This window comes from Loxodonta africana, chromosome 12 (genome assembly GCF_030014295.1).
Source record: "Loxodonta africana isolate mLoxAfr1 chromosome 12, mLoxAfr1.hap2, whole genome shotgun sequence".
In the NCBI taxonomy this organism is placed as follows: Eukaryota; Metazoa; Chordata; class Mammalia; order Proboscidea; family Elephantidae; genus Loxodonta; species Loxodonta africana.
This window is the reverse complement of record NC_087353.1, coordinates 88,613,677-88,638,610: the sequence shown is the minus strand read 5'-3', so window position 1 is coordinate 88,638,610 and position 24,934 is coordinate 88,613,677. Positions and strand designations below refer to the sequence as shown.

General features: G+C 50.2%; 1 protein-coding gene across 2 annotated transcripts; it reads right to left on the bottom strand.

The window, feature by feature from the left end:
• Positions 1-17,150: 17,150 nt before the first annotated feature.
• On the bottom strand, positions 17,151-24,663 carry TRIM56 (tripartite motif containing 56). Of its 2 annotated transcripts, XM_003416578.4 has the most exons (3): positions 24,556-24,663; positions 23,675-23,801; positions 17,151-23,566 (listed from the first exon to the last, which is right to left on the bottom strand). In XM_003416578.4, the coding sequence occupies exon 3, from the start codon at positions 23,563-23,565 to the stop codon at positions 21,295-21,297; it is 2,271 nt and encodes a 756-aa protein (XP_003416626.2). In that variant the 5' UTR covers position 23,566; positions 23,675-23,801; positions 24,556-24,663; the 3' UTR covers positions 17,151-21,294. The 2 variants fall into 2 exon arrangements, with proteins under 2 accessions (XP_003416626.2, XP_023411621.2); XM_023555853.2 differs by lacking the exon at positions 23,675-23,801 and having other exon boundaries at positions 24,556-24,633.
• Positions 24,664-24,934: the final 271 nt, after the last annotated feature.

Sequence of the window (24,934 nt, the reverse complement as noted above, 5' to 3'; positions counted from 1 at the left end):
TAGCAGTACCAGGCTGTTTTGACTACTGTGGCTGTATAGTAGGTTCTAAGATCAGCTAGGAGCCCTGATGATGCACTGGTTAAGAGCTCAGGCTGCCCACCAAAAGGTCAGCAGTTCTAATCCACCAGCCGCTCCTTGGAAACCCTATGGAGCAGTTCTGCTCTGCCCTGTAGGGTCACTGTGAGTTAGACGGCAATGGGTTTTTTTGTTTTGTTTAAGATCAGGTAGTGTGAGGCCTTTCACTTTGTTCTTCTTCTTCAATAATCCTTTTACTTATCCACGGCCTCTTTCCTTTCCATATGAAGTTGGTAATTAGTTTCTCCATCCAGTTAAAGAATGCTGTTGGAATTTGGATCGGGATTGCATTATATCTGTGGATTGCTTCGGATAGTATTGACATTTCAGCAATGTTGAGTCTTCCAATACATGAGCATAGTATGTTTTTCCATTTATGTAGGTCTCTTCTGGTTCTTGCAGTAGTCTTTTGTAATTTTCTTTGTATAGGTCTTTTACATCCCTGGTTAGATTTATTCCTAAGTACTTTATTTTCTTGGGGGCTATTGTAAATGGTATTGACTTACTGATTTCCTTTTCGAAGTTCTTTTTGTTGGTGTAGAGGAATACAACTGGTTTTTGTATAATCTTGTATCCTGCTTCTTTGCTAAAACCTTCTACTAGTTTCAGTAGCTTTCTTGCAGATTCTTTGGGGTTTTCTATGTATAGGATCATATCATTTGCAAATAGGGAGAGTTTTACCTCTTCCTTACCAATCTGGATGTCCTTTATTTCTTTTTTTTTGCCTTACTGCTCTAGCTAGGACTGCCAGCACAATGTTGAATAAGAGTGGTGATAAAGGGCATCTTTGTCTGTTTTCTGTAAAACTTAACCTTTTGAGCCTCAGCTTTCTTATTTGTAAAAGGTGGACAATGATTTCTATCTTCCAGGGATGTCAAAAGCATTAAATGAAATATTGTCTATAAAACGCCCAGTGCATACTAGCTGTTAACAAAGGACCAGGACAGGAACCCAGACAATCTGAGCTCTTAATTTTGATAGAACGCAAGCTCCTTGAGGGAGGGATGTTTTAAGTGTTCTCGTTTACTGCCTGTGCATTTAGCAGAGTGTTGGCGTTAAAACCTCCAAAGTGGATTGACTCCTTCTGTTCCCACTCCTGCCCACATGCACTGCCATCAGCTGACTTTGCTGGTTTTAGGTCCCTGAAAAAATATTCATCTCTGGGCTGGGCTATGTGATCATAGGTGGACTCCGGTGATATATAGACACGTGTTGTGGTCCCTTGCTCATACTAGGAAGGAGCGGGGACTTGTTTTCCCAACAGTTCAACAAAATACAGCTGAGTCTAGGCCTTTGGGACCTGCATCACTTGCCACCCACATTGTATCGCTATCTCTCGTTGATTCCCCATTCACCTCTTTTACCTACATATCTGGAATGTGGAATTCTGATTCGCTTTATTCTGTCTTTACCGGAACTTGTTCCTCATTCTCTAGATTCCTGAGTCTCCCTTTCTTTCTCTGGACACGTCCTAGTTATTTATTTGTTTTTTAACCCTAACTGTTGTGTGAATCTTGGCTCCCCCCAAATGGTCACATATTTATTGACAATCAGAACTCAATAGTGTGATGTAGAGATATATAAACTTTCCCTTCCCTGAAGGAAAACACACGCTTATTGGGGACAGAAGATTAACACAAAATACATAAAATAATTAGATAAAAATTGAGAGCTGTCTATGGACTAAACTATAAGACTAAGGCAATAAGGGTAGATGTCTGGGGATCAGTGCAGGCTGAAGGAGGAGGGGAAAGTCCTGAGGAATGGCACTGATGCTGGATTGTGAGAGAGGGGCAGGATGGCCTCTGCTGGAAGTGGGGAGGGTGATATGGATGAGTGGGCTAGGGAGGCACAAGTTTTGTAAGGGAAGGGAGACATATGTCTTCTCTCTGCCTGTCTTTACCTTTTCCCAGTTCTGGCTGAGGCATCCCAGCTCTCAGTCACTTCTTCGTGGGCTTTCCCTGCTTTTTCTGGATCCTTCCGTTCACCTCCTTGAAATAGATCCTTTGTCCTAATCTGGATCCTGACTCTGGACATTACTATTTCACTGAGCTCCCACTGAGCTGGGCAGATGCCCAGAGGCTGTGACCTCGGGTCAGTGAGGGACTTGTGGTGGCAGATATCCCAGGACCAAGCAGCCTGGCTGATACAGCACAGATGGAATTTGCCTCTTGAGAACCTGGGACGCACCCAGTCACAGACCCATCCTTTCTACCTTATTTCCTCGCCATAAAGACGCAGGGCCTCTCTGCATAGCTCTTCATTTGAATCACCTGGGTCGCCTCACTGGCTTGGTGAGCAGGAATGCAGTTAGGCTGCTGGCTTGCTTGAATGGACTCACGTCAAGAGCCTTCCCATACACCCTCCGCATAGCTTTGCAGTTGTAAGGGGTGGGAAGAGTATGTACAGAGTGTGAAAGCAAGGGAGCGGGAGGACCTTACCTTGGTTAGGGTGGTTACAGGAATTGGCTGCCTTCTTCTTGGGGCCACAACACATTATCTCTTCCTGCAAACAGTCAGTTGGTGCTCACGGAGCAGCTTCTTTGGGTCTTTTCAATGACGGGTTTTATGGTGCATTGAGAGAGGTGGAGGACGAATACTGCCCTTGTCTTTCCAGCTTACGCTGTAGTCACTGCCCTAAGCAGCAGCCTCCACCCCAATGGAGGCCGTGTGGAGAGAGTTTCTTGACTACCCACACTCAACTCCCTCATTGCCCCCGTTGCCTGTGCCCACTCCCTTCTCCAAAGCACCCCAATCCTCCTTACCACTGCCCCTTATACGCTTGTATATCCACTCAGTATCCCCAGGGCGACCTCCTTTTTCTGACCTTCTGGTAGCCTACCCTGATTAGCAAAGGCAGCACAAGAAGATCCACCACTCTTCTGAAGAATTTAATCAAACCTTGTCACCAAGTCATATGTGTTTGCTGGACACAGGCTCTGATGGACATCATTGTGATGAGGCACTCCAGGCTCAATGATCTAGGGGGCCATGAGCAAATCATTTTACCTTCTTCGATTCTCAGTCTCCTCACACAGACATTGTAGGTCTGAACAAGATGCTTTCTGGCCTGATTACTAGCAGGAAACTCTGGGCAATTCCTTTACTCCCCTGAGCCTCAGTTTTCTCTTCTGCAAAATGGGGATACCAATGCCATTTAGGATTTCGAAAGATGGTATGAATGAAATGACCAGCTGTATCAGATACATAGAAAGTGGTCAGTAGGTTTCAGTGGACTTTAAAAATTGTATTCTTTTTTTTAATGAATGTGCCTTCTCTCAAGCCTCTTGGTTTCGTGAGGGCAAGACTGGGATGCTTATGCTAGAGGGGACATGGGACTATCCAATTAGGTCCTCAGGTAAGGGAACTCCAGAAGCTTAGCAGGTGGAGATGGCAAGGCCCCCGCTGGACCTAGAAGGCTCACTGCACAGAGCCAAGGGCTCTAGTCTGTGTATGGCACTGGCATTGCGGAGACTAACTCCCTGAAGATGTAGAGGAAGGAGAGGGCGTCATTAGTGTCATGGGTTAAGATGTGTTCCCCAAAAATGTGCGTCAGCTTAGCTAGGCCACGATTCCCAGTATTGTGTGGTTGTCCTCCGTGTTGTCATTTCACGTAATTATCCTATTGTAAATCCTAACCTCTATGATGTTAATTGGAAACCCTGGTGGTAAAGTGGTTAAGAGTTCAGCTGCTAACCAAAAAGTCATCAGTTCGAATTCACCAGGCGCTCTTTGGAAACCCTATGGAGCAGTTCTACCCTGTCCTAGAGGGTCACTATGAGTTGGAATCTACTCAATGGGAACTTTTTTCTTTGTAATGATGTTAATGAGGCAGGATTAGAAGCAGTTATGTTAATAAGGCAGGAATCAACCTCCAGCATTAGGTTGTGTCTTCAGTCTCTTTTGAGATATAAAAAAGAGAAGCAAGCAGAGAGAAAAAGGGACCTCCTCCTACCATCAAAAATGAAGAACCAGGAGGGGAGCATGTCCTTTGGACCTAGGGTCCCTGTGCTGAGAAACTCCTAGACCAGGGGGAAGATTGATGACAAGGACCTTCCCCCAGAGCTGACAGAGAGAGAGCCTTCCTCTGGAGCTGGCAAACTGATTTTGGACTTCTAGCCTCCTAGACTGAGAGAATAAATTTCTGTTTGTTAAAGCCATCTGCTTGTGGTATTTCCGTTATAGCAGCACTAAATAACTAAGACAATTACCATGTCAAGAACTTAGATCTAAAGCAGAAGCTCAGGGCTGGTAATCCCAGCTCCCTTCTACTCCTAAGAGCCAAAACCCATCTGAGAATTATAACATTTCTGGCCTCCTGAGGAGTTCCCTTCCTGGGGGGCCTTACTGCTTCCTTGCTGTGTACCCCCCCAACCCCCATCTGTGTCAGGATCTAACAGGAGTGTGAGTAAGGGCTGATGCAAGGAGGATGAGTAGCTGTTATTCACGGGGCAGCCCTGCCTTCCGGGGGACCTGGGGGAGGGGGCTGGGGCTATTGGGGGAGAGTAGCTGAGGTGGCAGATATGAGGCAGCTCAGACTCTACAAAGAGCTCCAGGGCCCCTTCTGCTTCATGGCTGAAAGAGCAGGTTGACCTGGGGTACATTTAACAACCCAGAGAGGTGGTGGCATGTTGGGCTCTTTTCTGGAATTGGCTTGTGGACTAGGGTCTAGGCCAGGAGAGCTGAGGTGCGAGTGAGCAGTCACCTCTCGGCAACCTACAGGAAATGCAAGGGGCAGAGAGTCAATATAGGGTTGGGGTAGTCCTGCCTGCCACCACCCACCTCCTGCTCGTGATAACGTTGTAGATTGACCTCAATCTTAGGCTGTCTTTCAGAGCTTGTTGTCTTCCTCTTGAACCAGGAAGGCCTTGCACTGATGGAGTGGCGCACCCATGTGGAAACTCCTTGCTGTCCACCACAGGCTTATTCCCGGGAAAGGGCAGATTATTCAATAGGCAAGCTAAGCACAGTGCTTACCTTGCTTACCAGATCATCCGTAGTGAACAAATTTCACATTTTTTACCATAGCAAAGATTCTGCTTCTAGGTATGGCTGGTATCTGTCTCTCTCCTAACCCCACAGCACCTTCCTACAGAATCAAAGCCTCTTCAGATTTATAATCCCTGACAGGGATGAATCACCCAGTGAGCAAGGTAAGCACAAGCTTACTTGTGCTTGCTTACTAACCTGTAGTGAGAAATTTCACGTTTTTCACCACATCGGGTTTTCAAGGCTGTAAATCTTTACGGAAGCAGACTGCCATGTCTTTCTCCCGCAGAGCTGCTGATGGTTTTGAACTGCCAACTTTTTGGTTAGCAGCTGAGCAATTAACCATTTCACCACCAGGGCTCCTTTCCTAATCTATAGTAAACAATTTCCCATGTTTTTCACCACATCAAAGATGAACAATTTTCACGTTTTTCACCACATTGTTGATGAAATTGTTCACTCCAGATTAGTAAATAAGCACAAGTAAGCCTGTGCTTACCTTGCTTGCTGGGTTATCTGCCCCTGCTCCCAGGCCCCCGCTGCCTCACTGCCCGTGGGTGGATGCACTACAGGGTTCTGCAGAAGAGGCCCTGAGGCCCTCACCAGGCTGAACTTCAGCTTCTCACTTCCTGTTTGAGCCCTTTGCTGCCCTTAGCCCAGGTCCTCTTCACGAATGGTCATAGGTCCTGGCTGATGGCCAACACTGTCTGGACAGGAGGAAACCGGGACGTGAGGAGTGGTGACGGCCACGGGAGTAACCCAGAACACTGAGTCCTCAAGAGCAGAAATTCCACCGGAAAGAAAACAATGCGTAGGGGATAGAGTCACCCGCCAGGGAACAAGGGGGCAAGGAAAGGGACAGTGGGTCTTTCCCCCAAGTCGGGTAAACAACCTCAGGCCTGGGGATGCCCCACCATTACTTGTCTTCCAGATAAGAATGCTAGAGTTGACAGCTGGAGGGCTGGTCAACGTGCTTTGGAACAACTGTAAGAGATGGTCCCTCGCATCCTTTTATGGCCTTCGAAGGTGATGCAAACAGTGCTGCTAACTGAAAGGCTGGAGGTTTGAGTCCATCCAGAGGCCTCTTGGAAGAAAGGCCTGGCAATCTACTTCTGAAAAATCAGCCATTTAAAGCCCTGTGGATCACAGTTCTACTCTGACACACATGGGGTTGCCATGAGTTGGAATTGACTCGACAGCAACTGATTTTAAGGCAGATGAGCTCCTAGAGAGAAACCGAGGTCCACTACCAAGGTCAGGAGGGTCACAGGGTGGCCAGGGCGGAACTAAAGGAGCCAAGCTGTAGCTAGGGCTGGGATAGCCGTAGGACCCAAATGGCCAGTTTGCTGCAGGAAACCAAAAACAACGGCTCTAAGTTCTAGAATTTTCAGGAGCTAGAGCCTGCAGCGAACCGTGGGAGGGATTCAGAGGCCAGGCCAAGTCTGATTGGAGGCCGGCCTCCCAGGCATTGATGCTGAGGATCCAAAAACTCATGCCAGGCCAAGTTTGGATTTGTGCTTGCCCCTGTTAATTTGGTTAGGCAGTTTTGGGTTTGCAAATCTATCTCTTTCTAAGGTTTTGAGTGTCTGCTCAGTGCTTACCTTTTCTTTAGAGTTTTAGGAAAAGCCCCCTTTCCCAAACGACCAGCAATAACAATGGCTCAGACATATAGAGCAACTGCTCTGTGCCAGGCTGTATATCACATTCATGGTCTTCTCTCATTCCCTCGTGACCCTGAGATAGGGATTGATGTGATCTCCACTCTTCCGATGAGAAAACTGGTGCACAGAAGACATAGGTATCTTGCCCAGCATCTCTCAGCTGGTAAGAGGAGCTGGCTCCAGAGCCCTAGGCTCTTCCTGCTTCTCAGTGCCTCCGCTGTGCCCCACTCCCCAGCCCTGGGGCCCGTCTAGACCCCTCACTGTGTGTCCACTGCTCCCCAGTGCTTGCCCTTCCTTAACTCCTTCCTGCCTTCCATCAATGCTCTTCTGATCAAGGTCCTATTCCTCACCCACCCCTATAGTCTGCTACACAGAGGGACTGATTCTAACTCAGGTCTTAATGACTTCACTGTTGTAAGACCTCCTGAGTCACACTTGCGTTTTCTGCCATTCTGTGCCTTGGCCCAGTGGTTCTCAACCCCAACTGCACATCACACTCACCCAGCAGCTTTGAAAGAAATCGTGATACCCGGGCCCCGCCTCTGATGATTTCAATCAGAATCTTTGGGGCACAAAAAAAAAAAAAAAAAACAACCCAGTGCCGTCGCTGGCAGTTTGGTTTTTAAATAACTCTTCAAATGCCTCTAGGATTGAGATTGCAGCCTTAGCCCAGATGAGTATGAGCTATGGAATTCTAGGCTCCTGGGCTGCCCTGAAAGGAGCCCTGGTGGCTTACTGGTTAAACGTTTGGCTGCTGACCAAAAGGTTGGCAGTTCGAATCCACCGGCCGCTCCTTGGAAACCATATGGGCCAATTCAACTCTGTCCTATGGGGTCACTATGAGTCAGAATTGACTCGATGGCAATGGGTTTGGACTGCCCTGGGGTGGTGAGGGGCAGGGGTCCTCTTACCACACCCAGAGCCCACCTGGCCAACTGGGGATTGGTCATTTTTCCCCACCAGGAGCCACAGACTGTGGTCGGGGCAGGGGGAGCACATGCCACTTTGATCTTTGACCCACCTGCTCTGGAGCAGCTTTCACGCACTACCCTTTGCCCTGTTTGTGTCTGTGGGCTGGTTTTATGCTTTCCTGGGACTTCAGGCTAGACTCTGTGGTGGGTGGAGAAGAGAGAGAAGATAGGCTGATCCATGGGGTGGAGGGACTCTCTTCACCTCAGGGTGGAAGGAGTCAGTCCAAGCCTCAAATGCCTCAAGTAAAATGCTCAGAGGTTTCGGGGAGGGAAAGGGCGCTTTCCCTTGGGGGAAGGGGAGGAGGGGCCTGTGGGAGGTAGCCTGTGAGACACACGTTGAAGAATAATAGTAATTATCTGAATTGTCATAGAAACCCTTTGTGAAGAGCTTGCAGTACAGCATTCTCTGCCTGGCGGGTCTGGGGAGGAGGCTCCTGCCCTGAGGGGCTTAGGGTCTGCTGTGGAGAAAGACAGGTATTTAGAGAGACAAAAAGTTCTCCAAGGAGGTTTGTGCCAAACGTCTGTAGAATGGAGCTAAGATCAGGAAATCAGGAGCTTGGGGAGGTGGGGCCTGAGGGGCAGCAGGTAGAGTCCATAAAGTGGGCGGGCCTGGGGGGGAGTTGAGGGGAGGGCATTCTAGCCTGGAGAAACAGAGTCATGGGGGAATTGGGGAGCAGGGTCTAGAAATGGAGGCTCCCAGAACAGGCCGGGGGATTTGCCATGTGTGGGAGCTGGAGCCCTGGTGGCATAGTGGTTAAGAGCTGGGCTGCAAACCAAAAGATCAACAGATAGAATCCACCAGCTACTCTTTGGAAACCCTATGGGGCAGTTTTTTTTCTATAGGGTCGCTATGAGTCGGGAGCTGGAGAAGCCTTCTTGCTTTCTGCCTGCCTGCCTGGGCCTGCTCTCTTAGTCAGCACCTGCAGGAGTGCTCCCTCCCCTGCAGCTCTGGGGCGATGAGGTCCCCGTTATTCACAGGCCTGGACCGCAGCCGGCTGCCTTAGGCACACCCTCTCTTTCCCAGGGCGCAGCTTGGCCTGCCAGCTCACTGCCCCATGGGCTGGGCCCAGACCCGGACAGGTCCGTCTTAAAGAAGCGTGGGCCCTGTGGGTAGAATCTGCGCCCCCTCTGAGCCCCCAGCCCTGGCCAGCTTTTGCGTAAGCAGAGAGCAGCTGTCTTGTTTCTGTCAGCTAGCTCCTTCAGAGGGCACACTGGTGGAGTTACAGAGGGGCTTCTGGCCTGGGAAATTTGGGGGCCTCCCCTTCTCATTCTGCACTTTAGACTAGAGCTAAAGAAAACCATTCTGCTTTGGACGAATTCAGTGTCTTATCCCTGAACCTAAGCTCTCTGAACGGAGCTCAAGTCCTCCATCCTCAAGTCCTCATTCCTTGAAAACGTGGAGTGCTAAACGCCATCTTCCTCTTCTCTGCCTTTGGCTTACTCAGGGGAGTGGGAGCAGGGGTGGGAGGCAGGGCTGAGCTGAGGTGGAAAGCCCCAGGCTTGGGAACTCCCTGTTATCATTTCTTGGAATCCCAAGGGGCTTCTAGATGAGGGGACAAGGTCATGTTGTGTCTGGAATGCAGGCTGGTTTTCCGGCTGAATCAGGGACACGGTTGGCAGCACGCAGCAGGTGGAAAGCAGCCAGGCTGAGTCTCTGGCCTGGGCGGAGGTTCCCCTCCCCTCCCGCTTTCCCGATCCCTGGACTGTTAACTCCGCTGGCTGGAGAGGAACGTGGGCTTGCATGTGAGAGATGAGCATGTGCCAGGGCCATGTTCATGGCAGGGCCCAGTTCTTCCAGTTCTGACAAGTCCAGCAGGGGCACTGTGGATGAAGAGAGAGTGGACTAGGGCTGGGGAAGGAATTTATAAACTAGGGGAAGTCTGGATCTTGTCACATCTGCCCCCTCCCTCCATCTACACCACCTGACTTCCATTTTTCCTATCTATCTCTTGCAGTTAGGTAGGTCCACTTGCTGCCTTTCCTTCTGTTTCTTCTACCTCTGGGGGTCATTACACCTGCTCCCCCTTTGTACAGTACACACCCACTCTGGAATGCTCCTTTTCCCTCTGCTTTTCTTATGCAAATCACCTCCAAGGCCTGACTTAAATTCCAGCTTTTCCATAAAGCCTTCCCAGCTTCCTCCTTTGACCTGATCTACACAGTGGGACAGCACAGTTGAGCACTGGATTGTTTGTGTCGATCTCCCATGTGCTGGTTTTGTTTCCCTTACTGGACTGGAAGCACTTTAGGGGTAGGAGCTGTTTGGGTCTGCATGTTCCTCATTTTCCCTTAACACTGCACAGTGCAGGTGGTGCTTGGTCCTGACAGCCAAGTACCTTGAAGCTAACCTTGCCTTCAGAGAATTCAATTAGGAAGAAACTCAGTTTAGGAGAGGATGTTAGCCCTCTGTAGAAATTACCTAGGAGACTGTCTGTCTGTGAATACCCCAAATCCAATTAAGGCGACTTGGGTGAAACCTCAGAGAGGCTGATAAGATTGTGATTATAACGTTACTAAGTAATTGCATTGTTCTCTGCCTGAGGGTAAGTCTGCCAACACAAGGAGGATCTGCAAGCTGCTTTGGGGAGGGAGGCAGGGGATCCAGAGAAACCATACTAGGCACTGGGTCTCCAGGCTGTCCAGGAGCTATGGCGTCTGTCCCGCAAACATCAGTAGCCAGGCCACTGGACGTGTGTCCCGTAGTGGCGTGGGATGTCTCAGGCTGTCACTCTGTGATGACAGCATCCATTAAACTCATCCAATGCCCTGGCCTTGCTCTGATTCCACTCTTGGTGACTCCGTTGTGAAGCCCCCAGGAGACATGTGTCCAGGCCCCTGGAGACTGCAGCTCTGTCTAAATGTGTAAGCTGGCATTCTGGTTCTACCCGCTGCCCCTCGTGTGTTTGGTTCGTGTTCTTCTGCCCTGAGATTGCTTTGTCCATGGTGGGCACACGTCAGCTGAGGACCAGGTGCTGGGCTGGGATGAAGCCACCCTAATAAGGCCACCTTACCTGAGTGACCAGCCACCTTCCCTACCTGGCTGTTTCTTCCCCCAGTGTTTCTGCACTTGCTGTTTGCATTATTGGTACTGGGTCCTTGGAAGCAGGCCCAATAAATACTTTCTGCACAGTGGACTGACTGGTGCATGGCGTGGAAGGAAAACAGACCAGCTCTCACTGGTGTTTGGTCAAGGAGTCGGGGGCAGGCACCTGATCATGAGGGGCAAGGGGAAAAATGAGTGAGTGAGCACTGACGACATCCGCTGGGACCCAGGCACTGGCTGAGTGCGTTCACATTCATTATCTCATTGGTTTATCCTGGGAGCTCATGGGGTAGATTATTGTGTCCATTTTACAGATGAGGAGCAGAGGTTCAGAGAGGTTAAGTAATATGTAAGAGGTCACCTGGTTGTGAGTGGTGGCAGCTCTCCTCCCCCTGAGACCCTTTCTTGGAGAGTGGGGAGGATATGCCTTTTGCATGAGGGGATGGGTTTTCTGGACCTAGAGTTGGACAGGGCGCAGGGGCTCTCCTGTAGGGCTGTGCTCCTTGCCCACACCCAGCATTTTCCCTGTGCAGCCTTGGCAGATGTGGTCCTCCGCTGAGAAATAAATGATAGGAAATGAGCTTTGGGGAAATTCCAGTCTTGATTCTTTGATGAGAAGGCTGGCCTGGTGCCCACCTGGGCACACCCAGCAGCCTGTCTCATTTTCCCCTACCACCCACCCCCTGCGCACTTATAGACTGCAGAGATAGACACCTACCCTCACATGTAAACAAGTGCGCACGTGCCCTTCCCCAGTCACATGCAGAAACCGATACGTGAGGCTCCGCAGTGTTTTCTCCAACATCTAGATACCAGTTCTCCAGGAAATGCATCAATCCCACTTCCAGCTGTTGCTTAGACACCAGGTTTCCTGCCCTTCCTCTCTCACTGCCCTTTCTGAACCTTTGGATGGAGACAGACGAACACTGTATGACATGGGTTGAATTATGTCCCGCCCTAAATGTATTAACTTGGTTAGGCCATAATTCCCAGTATTCTGTGGTCCACCATTTTGTGATTGTAATTTTATGTTAAAGAGGATTATGTTGTGATGTAACACCCTTACCAGGTCACATCCCTGATCCAATGTAAAGGGAGTTTCCCTGGGGTGTGGCCTGCACCACTTTTTATCTTATAAGACATAAAAGGAAAGGAAAGCAAGAAAAGAGTTGGGGACCTCATATCACCAGGAAAGCAGCGCCTGGAACAGCGCAAAGAAGCTCCTAGTCTAGAGGAAGAATGATGAGAAGGCTGACAAAGAAAGCCTTCCCCTGGAGCTGACACCCTGAATTTGGGCTTGTAGCCTACTTTACTGTAAGGAAACAAACTTCTCTTTGTTAAGGTCATCCGCTTGTGGTGTTTCTGTTATAGCAGCACTAGATGACTAAGACACCGTGTCTCCCTGAGCACAGACCTGCATGCCCACAGGTCTATGCATTCTTTTCCTCTGTTGCAGATGCCCCTGGGTCTCCATCCTTTTCCAGGGTTCACTTAGGAGCAAGTTGCTGGGCAGAGGCCAAAACCATCCAGGTGCAGCTCAGGGCCAACCCTTCACCACTCCCTCGGGAGCTGCTGCAGAACTGGCGTGGGGGCACCCTTTCTGTAGCTCACTTCCCACCACCCCATGGACCCTACCACTCCCAGGACCAAGCCCTGTGGGTGTGGAACTCCCCAGATCACCTTTAGGAGGGTTTCCTGCTGCCTGGAGCTGAGCTAGCAGTAGGGAAGGCCCTGCCCACCTCGACCTGCAGGAGTTCCATGTTGCTGTCTCCTCTCAGGACTGGTTCTTAGCTGAGAAGCTGGACCTGAGGGCAGAGGTCTATTTTGGGAGGTGAAGGGGTCATGTGGGAAGTTGGTGGCTAAGGAAAGAAAGGATAATATTGACTAAAAAATATTGACTAGATAAGATTAAACGGGGTGTGGCTCCCTTGGAAGGCCTGCTGCGCAGTCACAACATTGAGGTGAGGAGCTGGCCCGGGGCAGGCACGGTTGGCTTTGGCCTCTCCCCAGCAATTTGCCCAGCTGCTAACAATCTTGTACACGTGTTGCAACCTCTCTTAACCTCACTTTCCTCATCTTTAAAATGTCATCGTTAATAATTCCTACCTCATAGAAGAAAAAAAAATTTTTTTTTTCTTTTTTTTTCATAGAATTGTTGAGGGGACTATGTGAGATTATACATATAAAGTACAGAGCACATAGTAAGGGGCCTGGCTCAGAGTAAATGATCAATCGATATCATTCATTCAGCCAGCACCTACTATATCCCAAGCACTATTCCACAGGGTAGCTATGAGTTGGGATTGACTCAATGGCAACGGGTTTTTTTAATTCTAAGTGCGGAGCCCTGGTGACGCAGTAGTTAAGAGCTACGGCTACTAACCAAAAGCTGGGCAGTTCGAATCCACCAGACGCTTCTTGGAAACCCTATGGGGCCATTCTACTTTGTCCTATAAGGTTGCTATGAGTCGGAATCGACTTGAGAGCAACAGGTTTATTCTAAGTGCTTGGGATTTATCAGTGAAGAAAACAAAGTTCCCTGTCCTTATGGGGCTCCATTCTGTCAGAAATGGGAGTTGGAATGGGGGTAGATAATAAACAATAATCAGAATAATTAATTAAATGATACAGTATTTTAGAAAGCTAAAGTGCTATGGAAAAAAGAACACTAGGGTGAAGTTATTATATTGTTCTTCAGAATTTGGATATCTTCACTCTTATTCCTGCCTCCCTTCTAAGAAAAAGAGGTAAACCTCTTTTGCCTCAACACCTTGCCCCATTAATAGAGTTGCCAACTCTTCTCAGTGTTATATCCAGTATGAATGATTAGAAGGTGAATCAGTTTTGGCATAAATTCACTCATTTGTTCTGTCAGTCAACAACTATTGATTGAACACCTGATTCTTGTCCTTCAGGGTTTTGTGGGGGAGAGAGGAATCTGTGTATGGATAATTAATCTAAGTTAGAAAGTGATCAGGGCCATACTTGTACACCAATGCTCATGGCAGCATAATTCACAAGAGCCAAAAGGTGGAAACAACCCAAGTGTCCATCAACAGATGAATGGATAAACAAAATATGGTACATCCAGACAATGGGATATTATTCAGCCATAAAGACAAAGGAAGTTCTGATACATGCTATGACACAGATGAACCTGGAAAACATGCTGAGTGGAATAAGCCAGACACAAGGGGACAAATATTGTATGATCCCACTTATATGAAGTATCTAGAATAGGCAAATGCATAGAGAAGAAACTAGGTTAGTGGTTACCAGGGGCTGGGGGAAGGTAGAAATGGGGAGTTATTGCTTAAGGGGTACTGAGTTTCTCTTTGGGGGTGACGAAAAAGTTTTGGATAGTGATGGTTGCACAACATTGTGAATATAATTAATGGCACCCAATTTTTTTTTTAATTGTACTTTTAAAAGTGGTAAAATGGCAAATTTTTATGTCATATATATATATATACCCACCCAGTGCATAACCACAATAAATTTTTTTAAAAAGGGAAAGTAATCGGGGTTGCCAGAGGAGGGCAGGCAGGTGCTGTTGGAGAGAACGTGGTCTGTGCACACCCTGCAGCTTGACCAATGACACCCTGGGAGGCTTCGGTGCCCAGGTCCCCTCTCTAAGTTCAGAGGCCACTCCACCTCAGCTCCCTTTGGCTGTTTTTCCATAAGTTGATGAATTGTTCCTAAGCTAGTGTTAGAGCACAGAAAATAGATACAATTATTCCAGAGAGTGAAGGGATCTTTTCTGAGCAGACCCCTGAACAAAATCAAGACCCCCCCCCAGCAGGGGGGAGGGATGCTGTAGACGGTCTGACAGCCATGTGCCCAGTCTGTGACACATCCTTCCCTTCCCGCCTGTGTGGCCTCTGGAGCTCTTAAAGGCCTTTGTGTCCCAGGAAAAGTGGTGTTGGGAGGGAGGCCTGTAGAGTGTGTGTTCATGGCCACTTGTTACACATAGCTGCATACCAAGGCTGTGGGGAATGCAGGTGGCCCCTGACGCCTCTGGGGCTGTGACTTCTAGAATCCAAACAAGGAGAGGACCGGGCCGGTCTGAGGGAGGCTAAGCCACATGGCTGGGAACTGGAGGCCCATGTGTGTCTGACCACAGAAGCAGACGCTCCGCCTTGGGGTTTGGAGCTGGGAACAGGCCGTTCTCCTCACAGTTACCACTCACATGGACTGCAGCAGTCTCTCCTGCCACCAGCCCCCTCAGCTGCTGAGTCATGCTCCCCTGGGTTCACAAAGGCGCCAGTCCAAAGCTGGGCTGAGTCATTAGATGATGAATTGCAGGATTCTTATTCAGACTGTCACCACTCAGTGGAGGGCCCTGGTCCCCCAGCCCCGCTTCCCTCCATACCATGAAAACATTCTCTTGGTAACTGTCATACTCCTCCATGGGGGGTGGGGGGGAGAGGGGTGGTCCTGGCAGAGGATGAGATGGGCGGCAGAGTGCATTGGGGTGTCTCTGAGCTACCCTCTCTGTCTGGATTCCAGACCTCTCCTAGCACAGGAAAGAACCTCAGGTCTCGTTTTGTTCAATTCTTTCATTTTATACATGAGAAATCTGAGACACAGTCTTGAGTCACTTGGCCAAGATTCAGAGCTGGTTGGGGAAGGCAGAGGATCTGGTGTCCAAAGTATGGAAGGGCAGCCTTGGAGTCAGTCAAACCTTAGTCTGAATCTAAATTGACTTATCATGAGCAAGCAGGTCCAAGCCTGCTTCCCTGTCTGCAAAATAATATTAATGGTTCCTACTGGGGGCTCCAGGAAGTCGATGGCTGATGCTTTTGTAGGTGTTTAGTAACTGCTGATCTGTGTCAGATGGTGGGGCCAGAGGCTGTGTGAACTGAGTCCAAAGTAACGACCTAAGGACTTCCTCTTCCTGCTCAGGAAAAGCCAAAGGTGGACACTCCTTGAGGGGCCTTGGAGACTAACTAGGTGAGAGGGGTAGGTTTGGCTGGTAGTCCTAGAGCGCTGATAATCCAGCCCTGCAAGGACTGCTGTAGGATCACAAATGAAACATGCTAGAAGGTTCTCAGAGATGTTCATTTGCTCCCCAAACCAGGAAAAACGCAGAGACCAATGTGGTGGGCGCTGAACACCTTAGTCCCCCTGGTCCATCTCCTACCCCTCCACGCAGTTTCCCACGCCTGTGCACGTACATGTACCCGACAGGCAAGACCACCTGCTGGCTCTCCAAGGGTTGGCTGAAAAGTTTGCTTCTCTGCCCAGAGGGCCTCCTCTGTCCTGCAAGAAGAAGGAGTAGCCGGTATGAGGATAGGCTCAAAAATGGGGCCTGAGTCCGTTGTTCCTGCAATGTCCCCAAGGAATCTGTTCGGCATCTTTGGAGCTGTAGCTGGGGTGTCCATGATGATCTGGTTCCCTCTGCAATCTGGGCCTGAGAGTAGACAATTCCCCTTACCCATTAATTCATGTGAGAAAAGGCTAGAATTTTTCAAAAGAACTTTATTAAGAAACAGAAGGGAAAATATAAAGTACAATACCAGAAGAATGAAAGAATTTATGGCACAGATTCTTTACCCTGTGGCAACTAAGCAAAAATGGCTGAGCTGACACCATTACTGGGTAGTAAGTGCCCTGTTCTTTTCTTCCACCCTGTCTGCTGGCTGCTAAAACAGCCAGTCTAAACTTTCTATGGAGACAAGTTCAGGACGCCTCCCCAAATCTCCCCAAACCTACTTCTTAATCTTCTGTTTATACATAGGCCCTTGAGATAAACAAGTCATTTCTCTACCTGGTCCCAAGATTCCTTACCTAGGGCTTCAGGTGAGGTCTTGGCTGACCTGCCTGTGCCTTCTCCGTCCCTCCAATCACAGGAGTCTGTGGTCCTAGAAGACCTATTTTTGCTCCTGTCCTGATACATTTACTAAAACTATATACACGAGCCAGTTGGGTAGGCCGGTCCGCCACCTCTGGTCAAATTACCTATTTTCCTAAGCCAGCATTTGGACTTGGTCTTTCTGCTGCTGGGAACATCTTCTTGGATGCTCTCTTTGGCAGCTCTCTGCCCCAGCTAGTCCAAGACTGCTTTCTCCTCAATGCAGAAGTCTATGTCCTTGTTCAATCCCCTACTTAATTTACAGGATAGCTCTAGTTCTCAGCTTATCTGCCAACAAGAGATGGTCAAACACCTTGATCTTGGTGCCCACCAATCAAACCCTGCCCAGTTCAGGTCACTTAGTCTCACCACTAACTGCCTCAGGAAATTGTTGACTTCTCTCTTGGACTTCTGCCCCTCTGAAATTTTAACTCTGTAGATTTATAATATGGCACTGCTTTACAGATACAGTAACCGTAAGACTACAGAGAAAGGAGAGTTATTCTCTCCCAAATTAAATTTTCTCTAAATTATCAAAAGATTGTGCCCTTCTTGCTATTTAAAAAAAAAAAAAAAAGTTTTTAAACAATGTCTATGGTTATCTGTTCTTAATTAGTGCAGTCTGATTTTCAGCTGGCTTTTAGGGATGGTATTGATTTTTTCTGCTCCCTCATTATATCTTACTTAGCATACGGCTTCTTCAAACAACTGCTGGAAAACAAGACAAGTCTCCTCCAAAGGAGAAGGTGCTTTGCAGATCACAATGCTACCCAGATGTTCTTAAATTTTACCTCGTAATAATATGTGGACAAAGCATCCCACTCAGATTATACCGATGGAGGAGTACGAAGTCAGTACCTGTCAGTTTCACCATTTTACTGAACAATTCCTTGTAGTTGAGCTTTATGGTGTGCAAAATACTTCTATACACTTCTCATTCAATTCTCACAACCCAGTGAGGTTTTACTATGTAGAACCTTGAGGCTCAGAGAGGTTAAGGAACTAGACGAATACGACATAGCTATTTAGTGGAAGCACTAGCACTCAACCCAAATCTTTGATACCTCATCCAATTTTCTTTTGTAGGCACAAAGAATACGAAAGAGGGTTTCCACTCCATTTCTCCCTACCCGAATTATATTCTCATTTCACCAATACATGCTCAACACCAACAGTTCCAAACAAGAAAAGGAACAGCTTCTCAAGTGAGTTGGCATAGTCCAGCGCGGGGTGGGGCCAGGGGTGTTGCTGTGTCTTTCACGACACTCCTGATTTCTTAAAAATCTGTAGTTTAACCAGAACGTCTCACCCTCAGTGTTGAGTTGTGCTTTCTAGAGGATTCCAAGGTCACAATTAAGGCCTTGGGGATTTTTCCTCCAAAGTACGCTCTGTGCTATAGTTCCCATCCCTCTTTCACATCTTGCCGGTGCTCTGGGCCTTTCTACCCTTACCTCTTCCATGAAGAAAATTCAGTATTTCTCTCAGTCTCCTAAGCCCCATTTCCCAGGATTCCTACAGCTTCCTGGGAACCCACTTGGCTCCTTCATCTCTAGAGCAACCATGGGATCCTCTTCTTGCTGTCAGGTAACTTTCATTTCTGAGGGTCTCTATTCCTGCTTGGCTACTCGGTGGGTTATTTGGCTGGGCCCATTCCACCAGCCAGGCCCCCTGCACAGGCTCCTGTGCAGCTGTGTAGCAGTTGTTCCAACCTGCAGGGGTACGCTCCCTGAGAGTCCATGTCACCTGGTTCCCGTCCACACCCAGAAGTAGGACAACCCAATCTTATCTCTTTCTATGACTTAAAGCAGAGCAACCCCTTTGGAGGCATATGGTGGACTGCCCACAATGCCCTCTCCAGGAGATTTGCCACACTTCACGAGCTGGCAACTTGGTCAGCTGGGGTTCTGGCATTTGAGCTGGATGATCTCTGGAAAGAGTCATGCCATTGTCCCATCCCTTTTCCAGATGTTCGTTCATTTCACAGATGTTGAGTGTCTACTATGTGCCAGCACTCTGCTAGCTCTCAGGATACAGCTGCAAAGAAGACAGACCCAGTCCTTGTCCTCACACAACTCAGCCTATACTAGCTGATTCTGTAGAACCATCACCACCATCAGGTTTCCAGTTGGTCTGAGCTAGTTGGTAAACTCAGCGAGGCCTTCCCCTATCTTCTGGACACTCCACAATAATCCGACCACCCCAGGGGACTGCCTGAGCCCTACACTCCTTTCCAGGGTGGGTTCCTTGGTCAGTTGCCCTGCCTGGCCGGGCTCCTCCTCGCTGCTGAGCCCTGACCAGCTGTGGCTCCCTTCCCTGACTCTGACCTCTCCTCTGATCACATAATGTCATTTACTCTGACACATTCCTTCTCAAATCCAGTAGCTATTCTTAAATATCATTCATAGAGGTGTATTTTCAGTTTGAAGTAAATATTCAAGTATATATGTTATTTAATGGATAATAACTGAAGTAGAAATGTGCATATATGAATAACAGCACGCAACAACTCCAAAAGGCCCTGATCTCCCAAATCACTATTTACAAATTCAGATCCTATTCCCAACTCAACAATTATTCAGACATACTTTCACCTCGTTGCTATGATTTTATGATCATTATTCCAAATTCTCCATTTTTTGCTTACAATTGCATCATATAATTCTATTTCTCCTAAATAGTTTTCATACATGAAGGCAGTATCCCGACGCCCTAATATACCACAACCTACTTGGCTGTCACCGTGAAGCTGAGCAGTTTCCAGTTAATCACTAATATAGAGGGCAGCCACAAATATCTCTGTGCAAATATTTTTCTTCTGGTTTATTTTCCCAGAATGTATTCCCCAAGGTCAAATAACTTGTCCTTATAATCTTTTTTTTTTTTGACTCTTGGCAAGTGTCGCCAAATTGCTCTCCAGGAAGATTTCATCATTTTACAGTGACAGGAGCCTATTTCTCCACAGCACATTTTTCAAATTTATTTTGGATGAATGTAAGTGGTTTCATCTGGCATTGTTTCCATTTCACTAGTCCTTGCCTATCTGCATTTCCTCCTGAGTGCACAGCTTCTTTGGGTCTTTTGACCAATTGTCCTTCAGTCACTGCATATATTGGAGACTCTAGTCTTAAATCAATCCTACACAGTTTTCTTATATTGTTGCTGTTGTGTGCCATCGAATCGATTCTGACTCATCGCGACCCCACTTAACAGGGCAGAACTGACCCATAGGGTTTCCTAGGCTGTAATCTTTATGGAAGCAGATAGCCAGGTCTTTCACCTCAAGGAGCTGCTGGGTGGGTTTGAACTGTCAACCTTTCGGATAGCAGCTGAATGCTTAACTGTTGCGCCACCAGCGCTCCTTTTTCTTACTGGTTTTCTTATTTTGATTGGGATAAAATATACACCGAAAAATGTTGGCTGTTTTATTGGTTTTCTTTTCATCTTGATTATCCTTTGCTTTGCGTACATTTGTAGGTAACTGAATTTGGCCGCCTGGACATTAATGGCTGCCTCTATTGCTTCAATAAACAAGAAACGGCTTCCCCGGAAAAAGAGTTTCTTTTCCCCCCGGGTGATGTCCTGTACTTGCCCTCTGGACTTGATACCTACATTATCAAGTCCGTGATACCTACAATAAGATCTCCTTTGGTCATTTCCTCAACAGCCCTGGCTAAACACATCCTTACCACCTATTCAAGTGCGTCATTGTCACTGCACTGCCACTGCCCGTCAGGGGATGAGTGGTCCCAGCTCCCAGTCCACTCTTCCATCTGTCTGTCCCAGCCCCACTACCGATTCTCAGGCTTTCCAGCTGTCTTAGCCACCCCAATGCTACACCTGGCCTCTAGGAGAAGGCTGTTTCCTCCAGCAATAGTGACCGACAGAAGGACAAATTCCTTCTCCCCTTAGTTCAGCCAAATGAAGACCAAAATTTCGCAAAGGGAAGGTGCTGGGAAACTAAGGAAAAACAAACAACCAAAAACGCAAGTCCCCCAAATGAAAAGACATCAAAACAAGTGCTGCACTGCAGGGATTTTACGTACATCTTCCGTCTTGCCTCACACCAGCTCAGGGGCTCTCCTTTCCTGACACTCAGCATCCTGTTTTTGAGATGCCAATTCTGCCTGGTTTGGCCTTCCTGGAACATATTCACTTGGCACCTTAGAGGCAAATGCTTCCTGACCACAGCTGGCGTCTGCATTTGTTCCCACTCAAATCCCATTCCCTACTTCACTGGGTGATGCCATTGTCCAGGAGTCCCCACTTCCTGGCTGTGACAGGCGGAAGATGTCACTTATGCCCTGAGCCAGGGAACGGCTGAGCCCCTCTTGGCTCAGATGCCTGCTTTCACCCCCTCCCAAGACTCGCTCTTGGGTACTCCACCAGGAGTGGTTTTGAAGAATGCGAATCATGATACGTTTACAAGCCCGAAGTACGCAGCAGCAGCCACCCACAAGAAGCTAGAGGGGTGGTGCACTCAGCACCCCTGCCACCTCTGCTCCTCTGCCCTGGGAGGCAATGGTCACACTACCACCCTTGGTCCCTGTCCGTGAACACCAGAAGAGGGTCTAGCAGTTTGGCACTTCACCTTGAAAAGGTACCAACCCTGACCCTCTAGGAAAATGCCCTCATGTGCCCCATGTCACGGGCAGTTCTTCGTCCCTCCTGCCCTCCCCACCCTCCCACCCCAGTCCCAGCCCCTTTAACTGTCAGAAGAGCGGACCCTAAAGACATGGATGGTCCCATTACTGAGGGACACAGCTAGGTACCGACCGTCCACCATGGTGGTCACTCGGGGCTTTTCCAAGCCGTGGTAGGCCGTCAGGAAGTCTCCAAGAAGTGACCCCTTTGGGTCCAGCACCACCACCTTGTTGATCTCCCGAAGGGTCAGAAAGATGTAACCCTTCTTGTCCACAGACACAGAGCCTGGCTGGCAGCCATGCAGCCCTGGCCCGCTATACTCCCCGATCACCTGACCCAGCCCATCAGAGACCACCAAGCTATTCTGCTGCCAATCTGACCCCACAAAATTGCCCTGGGGGCTGGTTGCCAGGAACACCAGTGCTCGGAGGCCCCGGCTGGCCTTGCCCCCAGGGATAAACCGGGTGGCCAGGCTTCCTTCCATGTTGTACACCTCCACATAGCCTGACACGCTGACAGCCACCCTGTCTCTGCTTGGCAGGGCCGCCACAGCATGGCTAGCCTGTGAGTGGCTCAGTGCCCGGCGCCATAGCACCTCACCGTCAGCGGTGATGAGATAGAGCCGTGAGCCTGCTGAGAAGGCCACCGCGCCCTGTAGGGCAGCCACGCTGCATGGGGAGCAGCCCTCGGGGATCTGCACAGTACCCTTGTAGTCACCATTGAGGGAGAAGCGCTTCAGCACCTTGTTCTGCTCATCAGCCACCAGGATCTCCTGGGGGCCAAAAGGACAGAGCCCGGTGATCCGGGGAGACCACTTATCTCCAGGCATCCGCGTGGGGAAGCTGCAGGAAAAGATAGGCTTAGGAAGGAGGCCAGAGCCTTCCAGGTTTGGACCAGGTGTTGGGCTGGGCTCCCGGGAAACTGACTTGAGCCTGCCTTTGAATTTTCTCCTCCTGTTGGATCTGCCACTTCTCTGAGCCTGGGCTTCTCCATCTTCTCTGGGGATCTGGGCTCTGTCCTCTTTGGGGGTCTGGGCCCCATCTTCTCTTTGGATTTGGGCTTTCTCCTCTTTCTGGAAGTTGGCAACATCCCTGCTCTGAGACTGGACTCCACCACCCTGTTTCTCTGTCTTGGTTTGGTCTTCTCCCTGGCTCTGGGCTGCATCATCTCCCTGGATACCAGCTCTATCTTTCCCACCATCCTTTTGGGGCTGCTCCTCCTCAAAGGAGAGCTGAAGCAGGTGGCAGTTCTTGTCCAGCAGCCCAGGATGGAGCTCCAGCTGGGGGAGCACGCAGGGGGCTGGCCCAGGTGTCCACGGACAACCCTGCAGCTGCTGAAGCCTCTGGGAAATCGCCCCCTCCAGTGAGAGGATCTCGGCCTCACGACCCAGACTGAGCACCCGGCGGGCAAATGTGGCCGCCGTCCTGGCCACTTGCTCCTGGCTCTCTAGCTCTGCCAATCTTCCTCGAGCAGCCTCCTCAGCAGCCTCCACGTGGGCCCGGAGCTGCCCCAGCACCTCCTGCTTCTGGGCCAGGAGGGCCCGGAGGACTCGCTCGGCGGCCTCCTCCACCTGCATCCCCACCCTGGCCGCCTGCTCCCGCAGCCTGGCCAACACTTCCTTCTCCACCATCCGGGCAGCCTCCAGCTCTGCCAGGTTGTTGTCCACACCCGCTAGCAGCTCCTCCAGGCCTGGCCGTCTGGCCTGCACTGCCTCAGCCAGGGGCAGGCATGGGTGGTCCAGGTGGGGGTCCAGGCGGCACTCTCGGCACAGCAGTTGGGAGCAGGGCTGGCACAGGAAGCGAAGAGCCTCACCAGGATGCTGGGGGCACTGGGCTGCCTGGCGCTCCCGGGCCTCCTCATCGTACCACCCTGCCCTGTAGCCCACCAGGTCCACTACTCGGTGGGCATGGGTCTGGCGGGTGCAGCGGTGCCCATCAGCACAGGCTTGGCACAAGTCGTCAGCACAGTCCAGGCACCGGGCAGTAGCTGGCCCTCCAGTGCTGGTGCCCCCCATTAGGGGGCACAGGGCGCAGGCTGGCTTTCCTGCACGCAGGTCTCCCCCGGCCCGGGCAGTCACCAAGTCCAAGAGTCCATTGACAAAGAAGTTGGTCTTGAAGGCGGCCACACCACCTGGTGGCACTGGAACAACCTCCCGGCACTCAGGACATCGCAGGTGGCCGCCCTCGGCCAGCTGGGCCAGGCAAGCCTGACAGTAGGTGTGCAGGCACGGCAGGGTTTTGGGCACCTGAAGCTGCTCCAAGCAGATTTTACAGGCCAGGAAGTCACTGCTCAGGGCCTCCAGGAGGGAGGGTGAGGATCCTTGAGAAACCATGCTGCAAGCAGAGGGATCAGCATCAGAGGTCAGACAGTGCCCCCAGCCTGCCTGTCCGCCTCTGCCCCATCCACAAGCCCCATCATGATCCCCTGGTCTAGGGTCTCACCTGAATGACCAGGAATTTCCTTCTGGCCTTCTGGGTCCTCTGGCCACTTGCTCTTGAGCTAGGGAGCCACCCTCTTCCTCCTCACATACATGCAGCCAACTTTCTTTGCTGCTTGCGTCGTCAGGCACTGTGAGGAACAGCAAGACCGCTAAGGCCCCTGGCCTTGGAGAGCTAAGGCTCTAACAACAAGTGCCCACAGCTGCCAGACCTGTGGATAGTGTGGTCCTAGCCCCATGTGAATAAATGCTGGGGTGCTGCTGCAGGCAGGACAAGCAATAAGGGCATCTCCACAGAAGGGGTCCGGGTAAGCGAGTCACCTTGACTCTCCTGGCAATGGGGTAGGCCATCATTCCCCAGCCCCATATACTTGTATTCTTCTAGACGCTGGGACCAGTGTTATGCCTGCAAGGGGCCCCACTTCCTGCCCGCCTTTTCCTGAGATGGATTCTGAAGCAGGCGGGAAGAAGATTGCTGGAGCTCAGGGTCACGGGAAGCCGGTCCCTCTTCTCTTAGAGCCCTTTTCCTTTTGCCTTTCCTGCTAAATCCTTCCTGTAACCCCCTGGAGGGTAGGCCCCAGTTCATCTTTCAATCCTCCGGGCATTGTGAATGTTTCGTACAGACTGGGTGCAATCCCCCCTTTCGCCCCCTGGGAGAAGAGCTCGGAGTGGGACCGAGTGTTTAGAGGGGAAACCTCAGATCTCTGGCCCGGGTAGGGTGAGCGGCCTAAAGGGGGCCCCTGCGCTGCTACACTCTCTCCTCTCCTGCGGCCTCCCGGCCCCTCTTCCCTCCCTCTCTTCCTCTTCCTCCCGGAGCTCTCTCGCCTCCCCTCCTTTTCCTCTCCCCCCAGTTCAGCCCGCCACCCCCACCCCCGCCCTCCTTACCGAGCCCCCGCTGGCCGCCGCCTCCACGGACGGGGAGTGGGGCCCCGGACGCCGCTGTTGCTGGGTGCCTGCAAGAGAAACAAAACTGAAAGTAATTGTACTTGAGCAACTTCCGTCCCCAGCCCGGGACACCGACGTGCACGGCCTCAGGCCCCGCCTTCTTCCCTACCGCGGCCTGGACCTCTTCCTCGAGGCGTGTCCCCCCGCCGGGCGCCGCGGCCCGAGCTCAGCCCTCCCGGCTGCCAGCGCGGGCTCTAGCCTCGGGGTTTGCTCACGCCCGGTGAGGAGCGTGTCACTCACGCAGAAAACTGCCGGTGGACCCATCCTCGAGTGTTTGTGTATAATCCGAGTGCTTATTTGTGGGAAGAAATGAGAGATC

Bases quoted from the DNA above. Each gene is read 5' to 3' on its own strand.
- TRIM56 (XM_003416578.4), bottom strand. From the start codon at position 23,565: ATGGTTTCTCAAGGATCCTCACCCTCCCTCCTGGAGGCCCTGAGCAGT.